The sequence below is a fragment of the Durio zibethinus genome, chromosome 6, assembly GCF_047325235.1.
Source record: "Durio zibethinus cultivar Kanyao isolate XHJ-2024 chromosome 6, ASM4732523v1, whole genome shotgun sequence".
NCBI classification, from domain to species: domain Eukaryota; kingdom Viridiplantae; phylum Streptophyta; class Magnoliopsida; order Malvales; family Malvaceae; genus Durio; species Durio zibethinus.
This window is the reverse complement of record NC_143167.1, coordinates 31,596,335-31,614,412: the sequence shown is the minus strand read 5'-3', so window position 1 is coordinate 31,614,412 and position 18,078 is coordinate 31,596,335. Positions and strand designations below refer to the sequence as shown.

At 32.6% G+C, this 18,078-nt stretch overlaps 2 protein-coding genes across 2 annotated transcripts; one reads left to right on the top strand and one right to left on the bottom strand.

Moving 5' to 3' along the window:
• Nucleotides 1–3,397: 3,397 nt before the first annotated feature.
• On the bottom strand, nt 3,398–9,662 carry LOC111284943 (beta-adaptin-like protein A). Its single transcript, XM_022874077.2, has 11 exons — nt 9,503–9,662; nt 8,831–9,347; nt 8,612–8,736; nt 8,238–8,436; nt 7,614–7,842; nt 7,322–7,488; nt 6,956–7,165; nt 6,257–6,367; nt 5,966–6,142; nt 4,342–4,788; nt 3,398–3,932 (listed from the first exon to the last, which is right to left on the bottom strand). Exons 1-11 carry the CDS (start codon nt 9,553–9,555, stop codon nt 3,642–3,644), a joined length of 2,526 nt encoding a protein of 841 aa, XP_022729812.2. The 5' UTR covers nt 9,556–9,662; the 3' UTR covers nt 3,398–3,641.
• A 180-nt stretch (nt 9,663–9,842) lies between these two features.
• On the top strand, nt 9,843–12,613 carry LOC111284944 (GTP-binding protein At2g22870). Its single transcript, XM_022874079.2, has 4 exons — nt 9,843–10,379; nt 10,789–10,858; nt 11,828–11,990; nt 12,144–12,613. Exons 1-4 carry the CDS (start codon nt 9,896–9,898, stop codon nt 12,360–12,362), a joined length of 936 nt encoding a protein of 311 aa, XP_022729814.1. The 5' UTR covers nt 9,843–9,895; the 3' UTR covers nt 12,363–12,613.
• The last annotated feature ends 5,465 nt before the right edge of the window (nt 12,614–18,078 follow it).

Genomic DNA, 18,078 nt, shown 5'->3' with positions numbered 1-18,078 from the left:
TGTAATTTAAAAATTAAAAAAATTTATATAAATATTAAGATTTAAAATTTAAATTTATTAAACATTATTTTTTAAAAATAATTATATGAATTAACTTAATTAAATTTTAATATAATTAATGATATTATATTTTCTCTGCCTATTATGAGCAGGTATAGCACAATTTCAAATCCGATATTTGATTAGAGCTTTATACGTAAGGATTTTTGACAGGCTCAACACTTTGACAGACATTGCCATTTCATATTGTCTTTTCCATTGGCTGAAAGGGAAGACACCCTTTTGTTCATAACAGTGTCAATGAAACTTTATACGAATCGGTCTGAGCTGTGTCAGTATATACCCTTTAGCAACTTTTCATTAAAAAATAAATTAATTTGACATGTTATTTCGCCCCGTTGGCTCCAATTGCATTAGTTATAGGTTCTTTATAATTTGTTAGCGACTTAGCGCTCCTTGATGAATGAAGAATATGCAAAAATCCAGAACCGATTCATAATTTGCAACAACACAAAAAAGGATGGACCGATTTAGTAGCACTATACTACAATAGTCTAGAGGTATATAAGATCATGAAGGTCAATAAGATTGACACAAGTGATTGAAATTTAAAATTTTTTATTAGTAAATGATTTATGAATTTAAAAAATATTAAAGAATTTGTGAAATCTTTTATAAGTTTTACGACTTGTTCAATCTTTAAAGAGTAAATGAGTAAATGCATGGTTTTAAATGAGTATATGATGGAGGATTCTAATTTTGAAGAGAATAGGAAACAAAGAAAATGAGTAAATGCATGGTTTTAAATTGGTGAGCAGTAATGTTTAGTGACTGTATTTTCTTCCTTCCCTCCCCTTTGCTCAATTAGATGGGGCAAGAGAATATGTATAGGGATAGAGGCTCATGTTATGGTACTAATGAAAACTTTCAAGAAGAGGAAATCCAGCCATGGGATGGAGTGTTTCTTTTTGTGTCAGAGTTATAAGTATCCATGCTCCACCATCCACATGCCACCACCCACCAAGCTGGCAACAACTCCATTACTGAAAAAAGATTATCATTTTCTTTGGGCCCGGTCTTGATCCTTTCTGGACAGATTAATTATTGTGTCACCGTTGCCGATAAATGATTGAGTGAGTACGAACGTGTTCGAAATTTAACTTCGAATTTATATGATTATAAGATTTAAATATTTATTTATTTAATATTTTAGATCAATTTAATTGTTATGATTTATATTTTTGTGAGGTATTATCCGTTTTGGTCTTTTTAACCTTATGATTTTGTTTTATCCAAGACGTCTCACAAGAAAAAAGTGATGTAAACTATGATGATTAGGTTGATCTGAGATATTAGATGAGTGAATGCTCGGGTCCCGAAATGCGTCGGTTCATAGCTTAAGTCTCGACCCGTGACAAGTGATATTAGAGTCAGTCCAAAACCGTTTGATCTACGTCAAGTTCCTCGAAAGAGGTAGGCAGGGTGATCAACCTCGTGACGAAGACGTCACAAGATTAAGTGGGAGAGAATGTCACGGATCTAAGAAAGAGTCACGGATCTAAGAAAGAGTCATGAATCTTACATCAAACATAAAAAAAAGATCACCGAGATATAAAAAAGTCCATACCATCACTAAGAGTTTATACTATCTCTTTTTTGTAAGATAAAATTGTGAGATCAAAAAATCAGAATGAATAATATCTTAAAAAAATGTGAATCGTGATAAATAAACTGATCTAAAACGTCAAATAAATAAATGTTTGAATCTCAAAATTACGCAAATTTAAAGCTTGAATCTCGATCAATAACACGAGTCTCCTTCCTTTAGGGTTTTCGAGGGTTGCGAACGTTGAGCCGTCGAGGAAAGGAGGGATGAATTTGACTTGTGTTTGGTTACGAGGCGATAAAAAACATCCCTTAGAATAAAAATGTTCGTTTTCAGTACTAAGTCTATGAAAAAAGGGCATCACCCCCGAATTAGCTTAACATTCCATGTGCATAAGAATTCTAGTTATTTTGTCTTCAATCTTAATATTCCATTCTTCCGCCCATACCATAAATTTTGAAAAATTTTGGACATTGAAAGTATAATCGTGACATCTCATATTATTATTATTAAATTTGTATTATGCTGCGATTCAATTTTTAAATTAAAATTTGCAAACAATTTTATACTATATTGTGAATCTAAATATATGTTAATGTTAGAAAAAAAAATTCTCAGTTGTCATAATGCAAATAAAATCATTATTAAAATCCTATTTACAAAAATCAGCGCATAACTTATGTGTTAAAGCAGGTTTTAGTTAATTTTAACAAAAACAAAATCAACATTAACATTTTCAAGCTTTAAAATTAATGTATTAACTAATACTTTTCATTTAAATATCAATAATACATATGATCACATTACAAATTATAATTTATTGATATGTAATAAATTTAATTAATTTTCAAGTAAATAAAATTTAAAAATGGTTTCAATAACAATTTTATTTGAGTATTTTTTTTTTTTAGCAAAAAGATTCTTAAGTTTCGTCCGGTGCATCTCCTCTTCGAATTGTTTCAAGTAAGATTGATATACGTCTAAAGAATTTATGAAATGTTATTTTCTCATAACATCTTAATAATTCAAACAATAAAAAATATGTATATATGCTCTTTTTTTAACTTAAACTAACCAATCTTTTTTTTTTTAGTATTTTAAATTTTATTTTAAAATATTAAAATATCTCTTTTACATATAAGAATAAAAAATAAAAAATAAAATATAAATCAACGATATCAATTTTATATGCACTATTTTACTTAATGATAGCAAATTTTTATATTTATCAGTATTTTTATTATATAGAGTTTATTATTATAATATAAATTAGTGTTTTTTTCTTCATAATTTTCCTTAAATTTTTTATTTTTTTCATAGATTTTCTTGTTCTGTTTTCTTCATTTTCTTTCGCATTTTCCTTGATTTTGAATATTTATTTATTGTTCTTATTATTATTTAAACTTAATATTATTATAATTATAATAATTGATTTGATTTTTTAAATTTTTTTTAATAATTGGATTCTTTTTTGTATATAGAAAAAATTTTTAAAAATAAGAAAAATATTAGATTAAGCTTATTTTGATTTTTTGTAAATATTTTATTCGAAAATATTTTTTTCTAAAAATGAAAGAAAATAAAAAAGAAATAAAATGAAACAGACAATCACTTTTTTTGTTTAGTTTATTATTTTTATTTTACAAAAATTTAAAAATATATAATTTGATCCGATTTTTTTTTTTTTTTACTTTCAATTTGAAACTCATTTGAGCCTAATATTTATTATCACATCCAAATTTAATTCGAATCAAATAAAAAAATCAATTCGAACCGAATCGAATACTATCATTTGAAATCAATTTTTGATTTTTTTTTCATCCTTAAAATAGACTATGATGGAAATTAATAGAGACAATGTACATTTTAATCGCACTCACAGATTTACACTAGACCTACCAAAAAAAGGAGTCCATCAAAATTTTTCTCTGCAAAAACTCACTTTAATTTCTTCCTAACAGAAAAGAAATTTCAACAAAAACTAGTGAGAACATCTTTCGCATGGAGCCATTAAAATGAAGAATGCATTTAGTGGTCATGGAATACCAAATTTGGACAAGGCTGATTGGAAAAGAGTTGAAAATGCCTGGGATGTACTTTGATCATCTGCTTTGACCTTTATTTGAGCTTTAGCGGTTGATGTGTTGATTATGCATTCGACAAGATAATTAGATGACTCCTCTGCTTTTTGTGCAAAGAAGAAAAACTTGAAGTTGGGGGATTGACCCCCTGATGCAATGCAGTGGATGGAATGGCTCTGCATGTGCCGAAGAAGAGCTTGAGGAGCTGTCAAAGCTGCAACGCCTTGAGGGCTTAGTAAGAATTCCTGCACCAATTGAAAGACGAGTTGAGCTCAGAGAAAGCTGTAAGTATATAAACCAGAGTTTCTGCCACAAGCATTAAGAACGACATAAAGGACCAGACATGGTTTCCATTCTAGGGCAATCTAGTGGCTTAGTTTTCAAGGAAAGGGCCTCCTTTTGTCCTGAGAGCTCTGAGGATAGTTTTGAAGCTGAGGATGCGATACTTTCATAAATAATTTAGTTTCTAAACATAAGGTCATAGCATAAGTGGTCATCAGCCCGAATAAAAAGTCCAGGCAATAATATAAAGATAGTATCCAACAGTATTATCCATACATAAAATTAAGCCAAGAAAAGGTTTTAATGTTGAGAGAATGTTGAGAGAGCAAGTAAGAGATAGGCATAAGCAATAGGAAATATTCACAAGCAAACCTGTGACAAAGCAACTGGCAATTGGCGCCATTTATGTTGAAATGTGCTTGGATCTAGCGCAGCTTTTGTATTAAGCTTCAATTGAGGAGATGGAGCAGCAGGTACTGATGGTATACCAAGACCAAGTAGAGCATCAATTGCCAAGCTTGCTTGTGGAGAATGGCCTGCTGCGGTGGGATTTGAAATTGCTGATTCTATCTGTGTTTGTGAGGCAAAGACAGATGCAGACGAACTATCATAAGGAGCAGTATAAGCTGAATCATTACTACTCGAACCTCTAGTTTCTTCTTTCTCTGAAGTAGTTAAAAGCAGATCCTTATCATTTTCTTCCACTCTCTGAGCAGAAACAACATTATCTGCTAATTCTCCACCAATAGAAAGATTTCCAAGTTCATCTGAAAACTCAAATGGACCCCTGTGTTCCTTATCTGTAAACATGTAAGATGGCTGCATATATTTACAAATATCAGTAAACCATAACTCTATTATGATTTGGGTAACACAACCAAGCACCTAGATTTCCTAAAAAGAGATGCAGAGTGGATATAGTACACTAAACTGTTTAATAGCGGAATGGAACTGTGTAAAATTAAGAAAATGCTTGGAGAGGCACAATGCCGTGATTACAGCAAAGAAACTGAATTGCATGAGTAGCCAGTTTTTTAGCTCTCAACATACACAAAGTAGTGTTGTTGAAGTTATTTCACAGCTGTTACACAAAAGCTAAAGTTGCAAGCACATTCCATGGGTGTCATTGGTGGGTCTTCCATGGGTTATTACATTTGACAATGAAGCAGAAAAAGGAATGGAAAAGGGGAAGGATAACTTAAGAGATGCAGGTACTTTGATAAGGAAAACCTTACCATGTTTAAAAAAGCACCTTTCACTACGGGAAAGAAAAACTTTTTCCCCGTTAATTTCACACCTAGGTGGCTTGTAGATAAGGAGATAAGTACATGAGACTTATTTTTGGAACCTCACCTAATTGCATAAACATTTTGGCCAAGCGGTTCCCAAGAACAAATTTTCTTAATTCTTCTATCAAGCCTATACATCAAGGGGAGAGATAGTGTAATGCCCCCATAAATTTAGTTTAGGTATCGTGTTAGTATTATGCTCAGTTTGGTCATCACTGTCAAGTAGTTTTTTAGGTTGTGATGTTTGAATGGCATAATCCTTGCAAGCATTTTGGCCAACCTTGAATCAAGGCATACTCCCTCTGCCACAAAGTTTAGAATGAAAAAAGGCATTCTTAAGAAGTATTATTATTTAAGGCAAAAAAAAAAGACTTATTATTTATTGTGAAAACCTAGTCAGTTTCAACCAATCTGTCAGTAATGAATGACGAAAAGGTGGAAATAGATACCATTTTCAACAACAAGATCCACATCTTTATATTTCCCAAAGAAGTGGGAACCTATGGCTTTTAGCTCAGCAACTTTGATTCAGATTGAAACTACAAACTATGTAATTAGGCTAAGGCATATGCCTTGTCTTTGCCTTATATATTTTTTTCCTTTTAATATGCAGATTGGATGCTTTAACAACCCTCACGAGCTTTTAGGATGTTCTAAAGTACAAAAAAAGGGCCTATAACATAAAGTTGGAAGAGGCTAGTGGTTACCTTCTGGTATACAACAGATAAACTGTTAAATTCATCGAATATCCGATCTTTAATTTCACTGCTTTGAGTATCAGCAAAAACAGAAACAGCTTGCTTTGGAGGGTTCACCACACGTTCAGCTACAGATACATTATACTGTAAAATTCTATAGTAGAATAAGGCTCTGTCATGAACATCCTGCAGTCAAGCAGAAAGTTTTAATTGACTGTTTCCAGAAAACAACTTGATAACTCAAACAGTACTATTGATGTAGGAGCGGGAAAAAAAAGACACAAAAAGACAAACTCATACCTGGTGAAAATCAGCAATACCTGCAGCCAATGCTGCTCCCAATGCATTTTGGGTCTCAGGTGGCCTTTTAAAAAAGCATTTCATCACTGCAGTGAGAAGATGTAAACGAACCTGTCCGATGGCATAATCCATCAACCAAGCAAATGAAGTTATTCGTATGACAGATCTTTGAATCCAATTTTGAGAAATTCAGTATAAAAAGCAGGCTTAAATTCTACTGTCAATGGAAATCTTAACAAATACTCAATCTACAATAACAAGATAGCAGCAGTGCCCTTGGTTGCGGAATGAGATGAGAGAGGAAAAAGCTGGGAGGGAGAGGAAAGAACAGGGGGAGGTGGGGGGTTATGCGGGGAACGAATGGGTGTTAAGTAAGTAAACACACATAATAGCTTTATGAGATAAAGTACCTAAGATCAATTGCTAAGTGACTATACTAGTAGGTAAATCGAATTTACAAATTTACTGCACCACATATCCACTAGAAAGACATGAAAGAAAACATCAGAGGACCAACAAGAGTTTAAGAATGCCATAATAGATTCAGCTGAAAGTTGAACCAAATTGCTCAACAACCTTTTCTTTTTTCACAAAAGGGACCAATTCCAGAAAATAAGAACTATAATCTGAAATGGCTCAAAAAAAAAAGAACATGGTTTAACATAGAGTCATTGGACAATATCCGTGAAGGTTGATTACCTCAGCAGAATGCTCCTCATCCCAGTTTTCAACTAAACTCTCCAAAATATAAGGAGCATCTTGCATATCCTGAGAATATTCCCCCAACATCCATAAAAGAGCTGCCTTTGCCTTTGGTTCCTGTACGTTTTTACTGCTTATGTTCCCAACCACTGCAATGCAATCATGGCTCCACTGAGGATATTTTCTAAGAAGATCTTTCACAAGCACCTGCATAAAGTAACTCATATAAATCTAGCTGGCAATAGTGAACTAATCATACTTTAATTTTGACACCACGAAAACCATTTAGTAGGAAGGCAGTAGGGTTTGTTATGCATATATTTAATATCCAAACATCTAGTAGGGGCATAATTATTTATTTACCAGAGCTTCAGCAGTCACATAGTCTTTCTCCATTTCTAGAAATTGAAGAAGCCTATCAACAATCGCATTAACATCATACTGCTGCAGTGCTATTTTGCCAACAGCTCTGATTGACTCTCTGGCAATGGGAATATCCACATTTGCAGCATACTCACATAATTCTGTCACTGAAATTGAGAAAACAAGGTTACAATTACATATCAGAATACTCAAGAGGGAACATTGAAAATTTACTGATATCATCTTTTTCCAAAGAGACCCTCAAAAAGAAACCGAGAGGCTGTCTGCTTACCAATCTCATAAGTGTTGCTGTCATTTGCCACGGCAGTCAACATTTCAAGCTTCAACCGTTTGACATAAGATGGTTCATTATACTGGCAATAGAAGTGTTTGTAGTCTGAGGAAAATATAAAAGGTGCCCGCATCACCAAGAGATGCAGATGACTTAAAACTGCATAAGATTGTTCTGGACTTCCTGAACTAACAAGGGTCAACAGTGGTGCTTTGATACGTTCATACACCTTCACATAAAAGGATTTCGTTAAAAAACTCCTGAGCCCGTAAACAAGACCAAGTGATATAAGAGTATTATTAGTCTATCTAATACAATCAAGTATGGTTTAATATCAAGGCCACGTAAGATGATTGAGGGTCAAAAACACCTGCCCAGAATTTATTTTTAAATGACAAGAAGAAATAACCTAATGACCAAATTAGAAGCTTGATACAGTTTTAGACACAAAAGTGGGAAAGTTATTGATGAGTAACAAATGAAGCACGAACCACAAGATCAAAATGAACTGAAAAGCACCCTCCTTGATTGTAAATATGCAAGGAGATTGCTTGTGGAAAGTAGAAATTTAACAACTTTCCACACATTGAATTAAAGAGTCAGATAAAAAGGGCTGATAGGCACCTGCTGATGAACATCAGTCATGGATAGGGTTAAATGTAAAAACACTTTGATAGTAGCTAAGACAACAGCCCCATTTGCATGCTGAAGTCTATCCTCAAGGAGATTCATAATGTCAAAAATCTCACTGCTGTCTGATGGCACATATTTAGTTACCAACTCAAGCACAAGGCACTGCGCCCATTCATTAAATTCCTTGATCCTGCACATAAAAACCCATTGGAAAGCATTCATTTAAAATAACATCATAGCAGTTTGTCTTACTTATACAGCATGATTAAGAATTGAACTTCGGATAAATGACAGCATAATCACCACAAGATGGTAAAAATTGAAATTTTCTCATTGATTCTTCAATTTTTATCTATAGAACATACCGATTCAATAGGTAATATATAACCGGCTTACTAATCAAAGTTTCCCTTTCCCTCGTTGCCTCTTCAGACGTGCTAGCTTCCGCGCTCCAAATCTCTTGTAGAGCAGACAAACAATTTGCAACTACCTAATGAAAAATTAACTCATTAATCTGCAAGCTAATTCAACAAATAAAAACAAAAATTTTGACAATCAATTCAAGCCTTTTAACTAGCTCTGACTTGAGTATCTGAGTCATTAAGCATCAAATGCTTCAATATGGAAGGAAAATCAGCATCGACACAAGTTGAAGCTGAGATATGATAAAGCTTCAAAACTCCAATAACCGCCACCATTCTCACGTAACTATTGCTATCTTTCAGTCCGGATCCTAAAGGTCCAACCAAGTACTCCACCAGATTTGCGACGCGTAACGAGCACAAGCTCCGCAAGGCTAGCCCTCGGATCATTGGATCTTCATCGTGGCAATCCCTTTGGAGGAAATTGATGGTCAAGAGAGCGAGATCGGGGTTGACTTTGGCGTAATTACCAACGTAGAGATAGCACATTTTCTTTAAAACGATGTCGGATGTGGCCGAGCACATCACCATCTCGCCGAAGAGAGACGACACGTCGATTCCGATCGTCATGTAAGAGATCACTTTTTTGAAGAGCTCTCGCTTCGAATCGTCCACGCCCGGTGCTCGGCTGCCGGCGAGTTGCCGTAGCTGGAGTTTCAAATCGGAGACTTCACTTTTACTGTCAATAAAAATGAGGTTTAATTAGAATTTCATAAAAAGAGAAGAAGAATTGAATCAAAATTTAAACTGATGAAAATAAAAAGGAAAAAAACACCGAGTAAAAATTGCCATAAAATTGAAGGCTTGGGGGTTTCGGGAATATGATAGAGTTACCCGGAAGGTTGAGACCGTGATGGAGACCGTTGGGACTGAGCCGGAGGAGCCATGGCTGGTGGCTAACTGAATCCGATGTCAGCTTAAACTAAAGATCCACCAAAGAGCAGAGAGATCGGCCGTGCAAAGAAGACGAGTGGTTGTAATTGAAGTTGAAGATGATTCAGTTACCGTTGGTGACACGTTTAAAAGGTCTCTGTTTAATATTTGGAACGACATCGCTTCATTAACAAGTGGGCGTATTTATCTATGTGAAAACTTTCCGAGCAGCAAACGGTGTCGTTTTTGACACAAGAATTTCAGCAAGGATTTTTTGCTTCGACCTTTTCCGGCGTTTCCTATTAACAAAGAAGAACAGAGTTGAACCCATCAGGTTAGTTGGACTAAAGAGTAATGGTTCTAACTCAGCTTTCAAGATTTCATTATTTACTCCTTAAACAACCGCAGCCGAATTTCAATCTTTTTCCCAAACCAAAACTACCCATCAAATTCACTTCCCCAACACTCTTCTCTTCTCCAAAATCGACTCTTTCGACATCAGTACCAATACCCATAACTGATTTTTCACTCGCCGAAGAGCCAAGGCTCGAGATTTCATTAGACAAGTTGTTTGTCCCTCCAGAGACAGAGGTTTCTTGTGATGATCCTAACTTAAGCACAAGGATCTTAAAAGGGTCGAATATAGTGGTGAGCAAGTATGCAAGGGAGGTTCATGTGGTTCAAGCTGAGTTTGTGAAGAGTAGTGTGAGGACTGAGGATTTTCCTTCTGATGGATTGCCTGAGTTTGCGCTTGTTGGTCGGTCTAATGTGGGAAAATCCTCGCTTCTTAATTCGCTTGTCAGAAGGAAACGCCTTGCTCTCACGTCTAAGAAACCCGGTTAGTGGGGGTTTAATGTAAAGTTGGTTTATAAAGTAAAATATGCTAATAGTAGAGCTGTGATACTGATATCTTACTTAGGCTACTGGAATGTTTACCGTCAGAGAATCTTCCAAACTTAAAATGTCTGCTTCAAAGCAAGATATTTGCATTTTTATTGTCAATTCCTTAAATATGGGAGAGATATTAGAAACAGGAAAATTTTCTAGTGAATTTTACACATTCAGTAAGGATTTAAATAACTAAATAATATTAAACTTCTTTCTGTTAATGGTTTGACAATTCTTGGGAGTAATCTTAGGATAAAAACATTGTTTTTATTGGTTTCATTTGATTAAAAGTTTTTTTTATTTAGCTTCAAAGTCCGTTATTAGGTGCATACTATCCAGTATTGCTTTTATCCTTGCAGGGAAGACACAATGCATTAACCATTTCCGCATCAATGATAGTTGGTACCTGGTGGATTTGCCTGGATATGGGTATAATTTACCTTTAATTGCTTTCAACATAGTCCTTTTTTTTTATTTACACCTTGTATGAATGGCTACAAGCTTTATTTGAAGGAAACACTAGGTGACTTCTGCTGCTTGTAATAACTTATTTTCCTATTGCTGGAACATTGTTGAGGTTATTCACTGTACTGGAGAAAAAGAATTCAGGACTCTTGTTAAATGATTCATTTGGGACTAGGGTTTTTTTTTTTTTTTCAATTTTAAACAGTAAGGAATCAATATGTGGATATATAATCATGACTTTTTTATGGGCGTATGTTTCATTTCTAAGTATATTTGTAAGACGAGTCACTTGCAAAACCTACCATAAAAGTTATGACATTATTTAAGACGCAAAAAGTACTACCAAAATTAATAATGAGTATGATACTTCCCTTTTTTGTCCTTGTTGATGCTAATAAGTATCTACGCCGAGTTCTCTTTTAACCTCTGTTTTGGCTGTCCTCCATCGAATCCAAATTATAACTCTCAGTTACTAAATTTATGCTATCTTTCATTGAGATTTTTGTGGACCAATTTGGCTGGCAAGACGATTTCTTCTATGTTATTATCAGAAATGTTGTAGTATGTCTTTAATAGTGCATGACACTGCCCTTTGCCATAATCAATTCTTCCTTTATTATTTATACTAGTTCACTGTGTTAGCTGTTTAGAAATTCACCTGTGATTCCAAACTTTGCCTTGAGTTCCATAGAATTTATTCAATTTTTGGTAAACTATAACTTTTGAGCTAAGCTCAAGAATGCAAAGGGGAAAACAAAGCTGGCATATTTGTCGAATCAGCTCTATTAAACATCCAGCAACCCTCCCCCAAAAGTTTAGATTATGCTGTTTCCAAGATTTATGCCATTATATTCGTAGATCTCAATTACAAGAGATCACATGCATGTGGAACTTGCACAAGAGTCAAATTCAATTACACTATTTCTTAAACAGATATGCAGCTGCCCCTCAGGAGCTTAGGAGAGACTGGAGCAAGTTTACCAAAGACTATTTTCTCAACCGTTCAGCACTAGTGTCAGTTTTCCTGCTTATAGATGCTAGCATTCCTGCAAAGAAAATTGACCTGGAATATGCTAGTTGGCTTGGCCAGAATCAGGTAACCCACTTTGATATGTCCCTTATTCCATCTTTTCAAGACAGCAGGTGAAAGCCTATTGATCCTTAGTGCTGACTTCTTTGTTTTTGCGTGCTGATTTTTCATGAAGTATGTTCTCTGTTTTCCTCCTAACTCTTAAATAGTCCTCTTCAGATCCCCATGACACTAATCTTTACCAAATGCGACAAGCGGAAAAAGAAGAAGAATGGAGGAAAAAGGCCTGAAGAAAACGTGAGTGACTTTCAGGAGCTGATACGTAGCTTCTTCCAAACTGTGCCCCCATGGATTATGACCAGCAGTGTTACAAATCAAGGCCGTGATGAGATATTATTGCACATGGCTCAGCTACGGAATTACTGGCTTAAACACTGAATGGAAAAGAATGCAGAATCACGCTTTTGTATGTTGCCAATATAGTGGATTTTTTAACGTTATTTGTACATTAGCAACAATTCCTTTCGTGGACGAGGTGTTTAATATTATGTTACGTAGGCGTTCTATTCCCAACGCATATAGGAAGGAATGCTATCAAAGCATTTCATAAGCAATGTACCACATATGTTGTTGAACTTGAGATGCACTTGAGCTGAATAGGAGAGGGAAAAAGAAGGGGCGTTGTTTAATCTCTACTGGTGAAAGTTAACCATGCTGCTTGAGTTAGCCATTGGCCAAAAGAAAAGAGAATCAGAAACTGGAGGGGTTTACCCCTTGTGAGGCCGTCAATGGGAATTAGGCTAAAATGGGATGTGCCGTGATAATATACCCTTTCCATGTATTCCTGTGATTACATTTCCATTCCAATTATAACGGGCAAGATAAGCAGTGTTTCAAGGCATAAAAAAATACTAGAATTTCCAGCATTTAGGAAAGACAGTATGCAACCCTACATGCAGTTTCCAGCTCTGTCCACAGAGATATAAGAACCATGCTTCAAGTCCAATTGCTAATCTGGTGCTCTATTTAAATTTAATTTAATTTAAACATGACAGAGAAGTAATTCATCTCTGATTTTTGCTGGTTAATATTTTGGGATGTTTAGTTTGCGAAATCTTGGATTTCAGAGGAAAGTGCGATAATCGAGGGTTTTTTTTCATTTTCAGGATATCCCGTGTTCAGATTCATTTGGTTGATTGGAGGAAATTTACGTATATTAATTTTTAAATAATTATTATAATCTCTTTAATATAATGATAACTTTTTTGTTAGCTTTTATTAATAATAAATACTTAAACCGCAATTGATGTCTTTAATAATAAAAGAAAACAAATATTTTATTTGATTTATGTTTTTATTTATAAAATATAATCAATAAATAAATATTGGGGATTATTTGGCTCAAAAATACTTTAAATAATTTCTTTTAAAAAATATCAAGAGATTATTTAAGATGCTTATAGTTCAAAAACGTCTTAAATAATCAATTTCATTTTTTTAAAGAGAATTCTTTACGGCATTTTTCAACGAAAAACACCTTAAGTAATCTCTTGTAAAAAATATAAGAGGATTATTTAAGGCGTTTCTCATTGAAAAACGCCTTAAATAATCCCTTCATTTTTTTAAAGGAGATTATTTAAGATATTTTTAACAAAAAATATCTTAAACAATCTACTTTCATTTTTTTAAAGTAAATTATTTAAGGTATTTTTTAACAAAAAAGACTTTAAATAATCTATTTCATTTTTTTAAAAAAATTATTTAAGACGTTTTTCATGCGTAAATGCCTTAAATAATCATTTTTAAATGTTCATTCTTCGTGCTTAAACTTTGGAAAACCAAACGGCTAATACAATGAACGATAAAAAGTTACATTGCATGTAAACCCCTAAACCATCTATATACACCCATTTTTGTCCGAGGTGCGATCAATTTCTCGATTTGGGTCTTTTCAGGCCTGGAAGAGTTCATGTGCGGACTTCTTATATTTTATTTCATTTGAGCTTTGGCCTAATTATTATTGTATTATTATTATTATTATTATTTTACTTATTCAAAGTTAGAAATTTCAAGAATGAAATTAGGGATTTTTTAAATCAATCCTAAAATCCTGTTTGCATGAAATTGAAAATAAAATCAAGGAATTGACTGCATCATTTTTAAAATCGAATCTCACAGTATCAAATTGGTGATTGAGGTTGAATTAATACTTGCTAAATTAAAGGGAATTAAATCCCTTTATAAATTGGAATCGATCAACACACAAGGGGGCTTTGGATTCGTCCTAGGTTATTTTCTTTTAGATTTGTGTTGTCTAAATTTTTTTTGGTGATTACAGGAAGTTCTTTGGATTTTGGTTTTGGAGTCTTGGTTTTTTTTTTTTTTGAGAACCTGATTTGAGTTTTAAGGTTTGATTCCCCTTTCGGTTGGTTTCTTGGATTTTGTTGGAATGTTTTATTGGTTCTGAGATCTTCTAGTTTAAATTTGAAGGAAACTGATTTTTTGGAAAAAATTGGGTTTTTCTAGGTTTATGATGAATTTTTCGATGAGGTTTTATTTTCAAGTGAGATTTATGACGACCGAATTTTAGGTTCATCTGGTTTCTTAAAAAATTTGAAGTTTTTGGTAGCTATTTGAATTTCATAACGTCGAAAACTAGGATTTTTGGTTGAAGTCAGGGAAACTTTGAAATTTTTTATGGAGGTTTAGAGAGAGGTTAGAAAAATATTTTTAGAGAGAGAGGGGGATAGGCTGGCTTATGAGGAAAACAGATTATTTTTGGGTTTTATACTAATCTTGGGATGACATCGTCTTGGAGTCCTAAGGCTCGTCTATGATTCACGTGGATCTGCACACGACTCGCATGTTGAATTCAATCCGATCGCAGGTTTTATTTTATTTTATTTTTCATTTATATTTAATTTTATTTTATTTTTCTAAATTTTCTTATTTATTTTCTATTTCATTTTATTTGTTCTATTTTTATTTAGATTCTTTTTAATTTCATTTATTATCATTATTATTAGTTTCTTTGAAATATTTATATAAATTTTATTTTTTAAATAATAATAATAATAATAATAATAATAAGATATACTAAAAATTTTTTAAAGAGAATTTATGAATCTTATCAAACTATTGAAGGTTTCTTCATGAATTTAATTTTTTATGAATTCTACTAAACTATTAAAGAATCTTATAAATTAATTTTCAAAAAAATTTATTGTTAATAAAATATTTTGTATTTTATCTTATCAAACTATTGGAAGATTTGTATTTTAAATTAAATCTTACCAAACAATTGAAATATTTAATATATTTTTTAAAAAACAATCTTATGATAAAATCTCATAAAACTATTAGGAGATCTGCATCAAAGTAAATCTTACCAAACTATTAAAAGATTTTACTAATTATTTTTTTGACTAAAATTTAAATGAATCTGATGATGGAGCCTTTTTAGGGTAGGACATTAGTCTCCATAAATACTCCTAAGGTGAGAGAATTATATTAAATTACTATCAAATTATTAGAATAATTTTAAAATTAATTTTTAATATTAAATATTTTTATAAATCATAAAAATGATTAAAGCTTGGATAATTTGAAATAAAATTGGTACCATTATTTAGATGGGCACTGTGAAGGTGCTATAACTTTTTTCACACATAATCGTACTCTAGAATCTGAAATATGATTTTGTTGACTAAAATATATTATTTAAAGATACCTAAATCAATCTTGAAAATCTTCTTTAAATAGGATAGATTCAATCAGTTGGTCAATCACACCTTAACAAAAAAATATTGGTAGTGACTCATTTAATTCATGTCTAGTGGTAGGTCCATATATCTATACGTTATGACAGTTTGACGACTCCACTGGGGACATGAAAAGTCAAGTCAATAAATAATTTCTTATTATCCAAGCCTAATATAATAAATTTGAGATTTTTTTCTTCTTTCTTTCTTTTTCGTTACTTATATTTTATTTAGTTATTCATTTATTCAATTTCATATATTTGTTATTCACTTGCATATGCATAATATGAGCTCTACACCCAAGTTCTATATCTTAAGAGAAAGTAATGTACCTATGCTTGCATGAGATTTAATATCTCCATATGGGCTAGCGAAATACTTTTACTCAAATTGAACCATTTTTGCTTGTAACCTATAATGTGTGAATATTAGAGTGCTTTACTAGTCTATGAAAGACAATGATGTAAAGAATAATTTGAAAACCTTTAAATTGTGAAACTTTTAAAGTCGGCAAGTAAATAAACCCTAAAGGTCCAAACCTAGGTTAGAACCATGTCTTTTCTTATGTTAGAATATCTTAAATAAGACACATGATTGGATGTTTATTTTACTTGTAAGCTTATGTTCTTTTTTTTTTTTTTTTTTACATACTAACCCTGTATCTTAGTCTTTGTAAGTATATTAATTTTTATGCCTACTAACCATTTTCTTTTACTATACATTCACATCATTAGATTTATCATAAGGAATATTTGCCATAAAATAATTTTAACAAAGAAAGTCTTAGTTACATCTATGAAAAGCCTAGCAAAGTCCTTTACTAGCATGAAAAAGAAGTTTGAAGAGTTGAAGTTTGCAAACAAAAGGCTAAAAAAAGAAGTTCAAGCACTTGAACAAGAAAATGATGAATGCAAAAGTTTGTTCACTGATCTTAACACATTACAGTCATCCACTAATTGAGAACTGGCTCAACTTTTAAAAGAAAATAAACAATTGTAAGCAAAGCTACAAGAAAGGGATGAAACACTCTTTGAAGTATAAAGGCACATCCAAATGCTGAATATAGTAGTGGTAAAAATTAGAGCATAGATGGGGACTGTGACTAAAGAATGTGAGCAAATAAAGAAAATATATGTGAGAAAACATGACCAGTTAGAGTCTTTGCTTGATCGAATCACTATAATTGTTTACAAAACCAAGGGCATGGTAAAAAAGATTAAAAAGTGAAAGACAAGGGTGTCAGCAGTAGGAGCCCATGGTCAAGAATTGATAGATTTTCTTAATGAAGTACAAAATCAATATCGACAAGTTATGAATTTTTTTTCTCAGTAAATTTTAGACTTTTCATGGATGTAATGTTGGATTTGGTTAAAAATTACTTTCGATTCAATAAAGATTTTCTTTGATAACAATTGTTATATGGTAAATTATTCTTATTGCATTCATGTACTTTATTTATGCATAATCTGATGGTTTCATAAACATTATTCTAAATTTACACATTATGAGAAATTAAGATCAAATGATAGCTCGACTAATTCATCTGAACTCAAGCTAGAAGAATGGAACAGGATAATGCAATCCGCATTGAAAAGTTAGAGAAGGCCCAAGAAAAGTTCAAAGAAGAGTTAAGCAAAATTTTAGAAGAGCTAAGCAAGCTAAACAAAAGAAAGATTACAAAGGAAGAAGCTAGACCTAAAAACCATTTGTTATAGGATGTTGTTAACCCTCGATATCTTTTTAGCTGTAGCCCATATCAGGGTCAATCCATTTAAGGCACAGCACCATAATAGTTCACATTTTCTACAGGGTACACTTATATAGGAATGCCATCTACCCTAATTCATAGGCAATTTCAAAGTTTACTAATCTTATCTTTACTGAAAAGACAGTAAAACTAGTCTTAATCCTTAACTTAAATAACCTTAAAGAGAACAAGAAGCTAAAATTGAAGGTGATTGAAAGTTTAGAGGACTCAAGGTTTAAACATAAGATGAATTTGTTGAAGGAAAGACTATGAGCCATCAAAGGTATAGACTTTTATGACTCCATAAATGCAGTTGACCTTTGTTGGGTCTCAGATGTTGTAATCCCACCAAAGTTCAAGGTTTTTAAGTTTGAGAACTACAATGGTACTAAGTGCCCGATCATGTATGTTATTATGTATTATCAAAAAATGACTGCCCACGCTAATGATGATAAGCTACTCATTTATGTGTTTTAAGATAGCCTTATTGTGTCTACTGTAAGATGATATATCCAGTTAGATAGGACTCATATTCAAATATGAAGGACTTGATCCATTCATTTACTAATTAATACCATCATATAATAGACTTGGCCCCTAATCGTCTTTTTTTATAAAGTATGGAGAAAATGTAACAGAGTCCTTC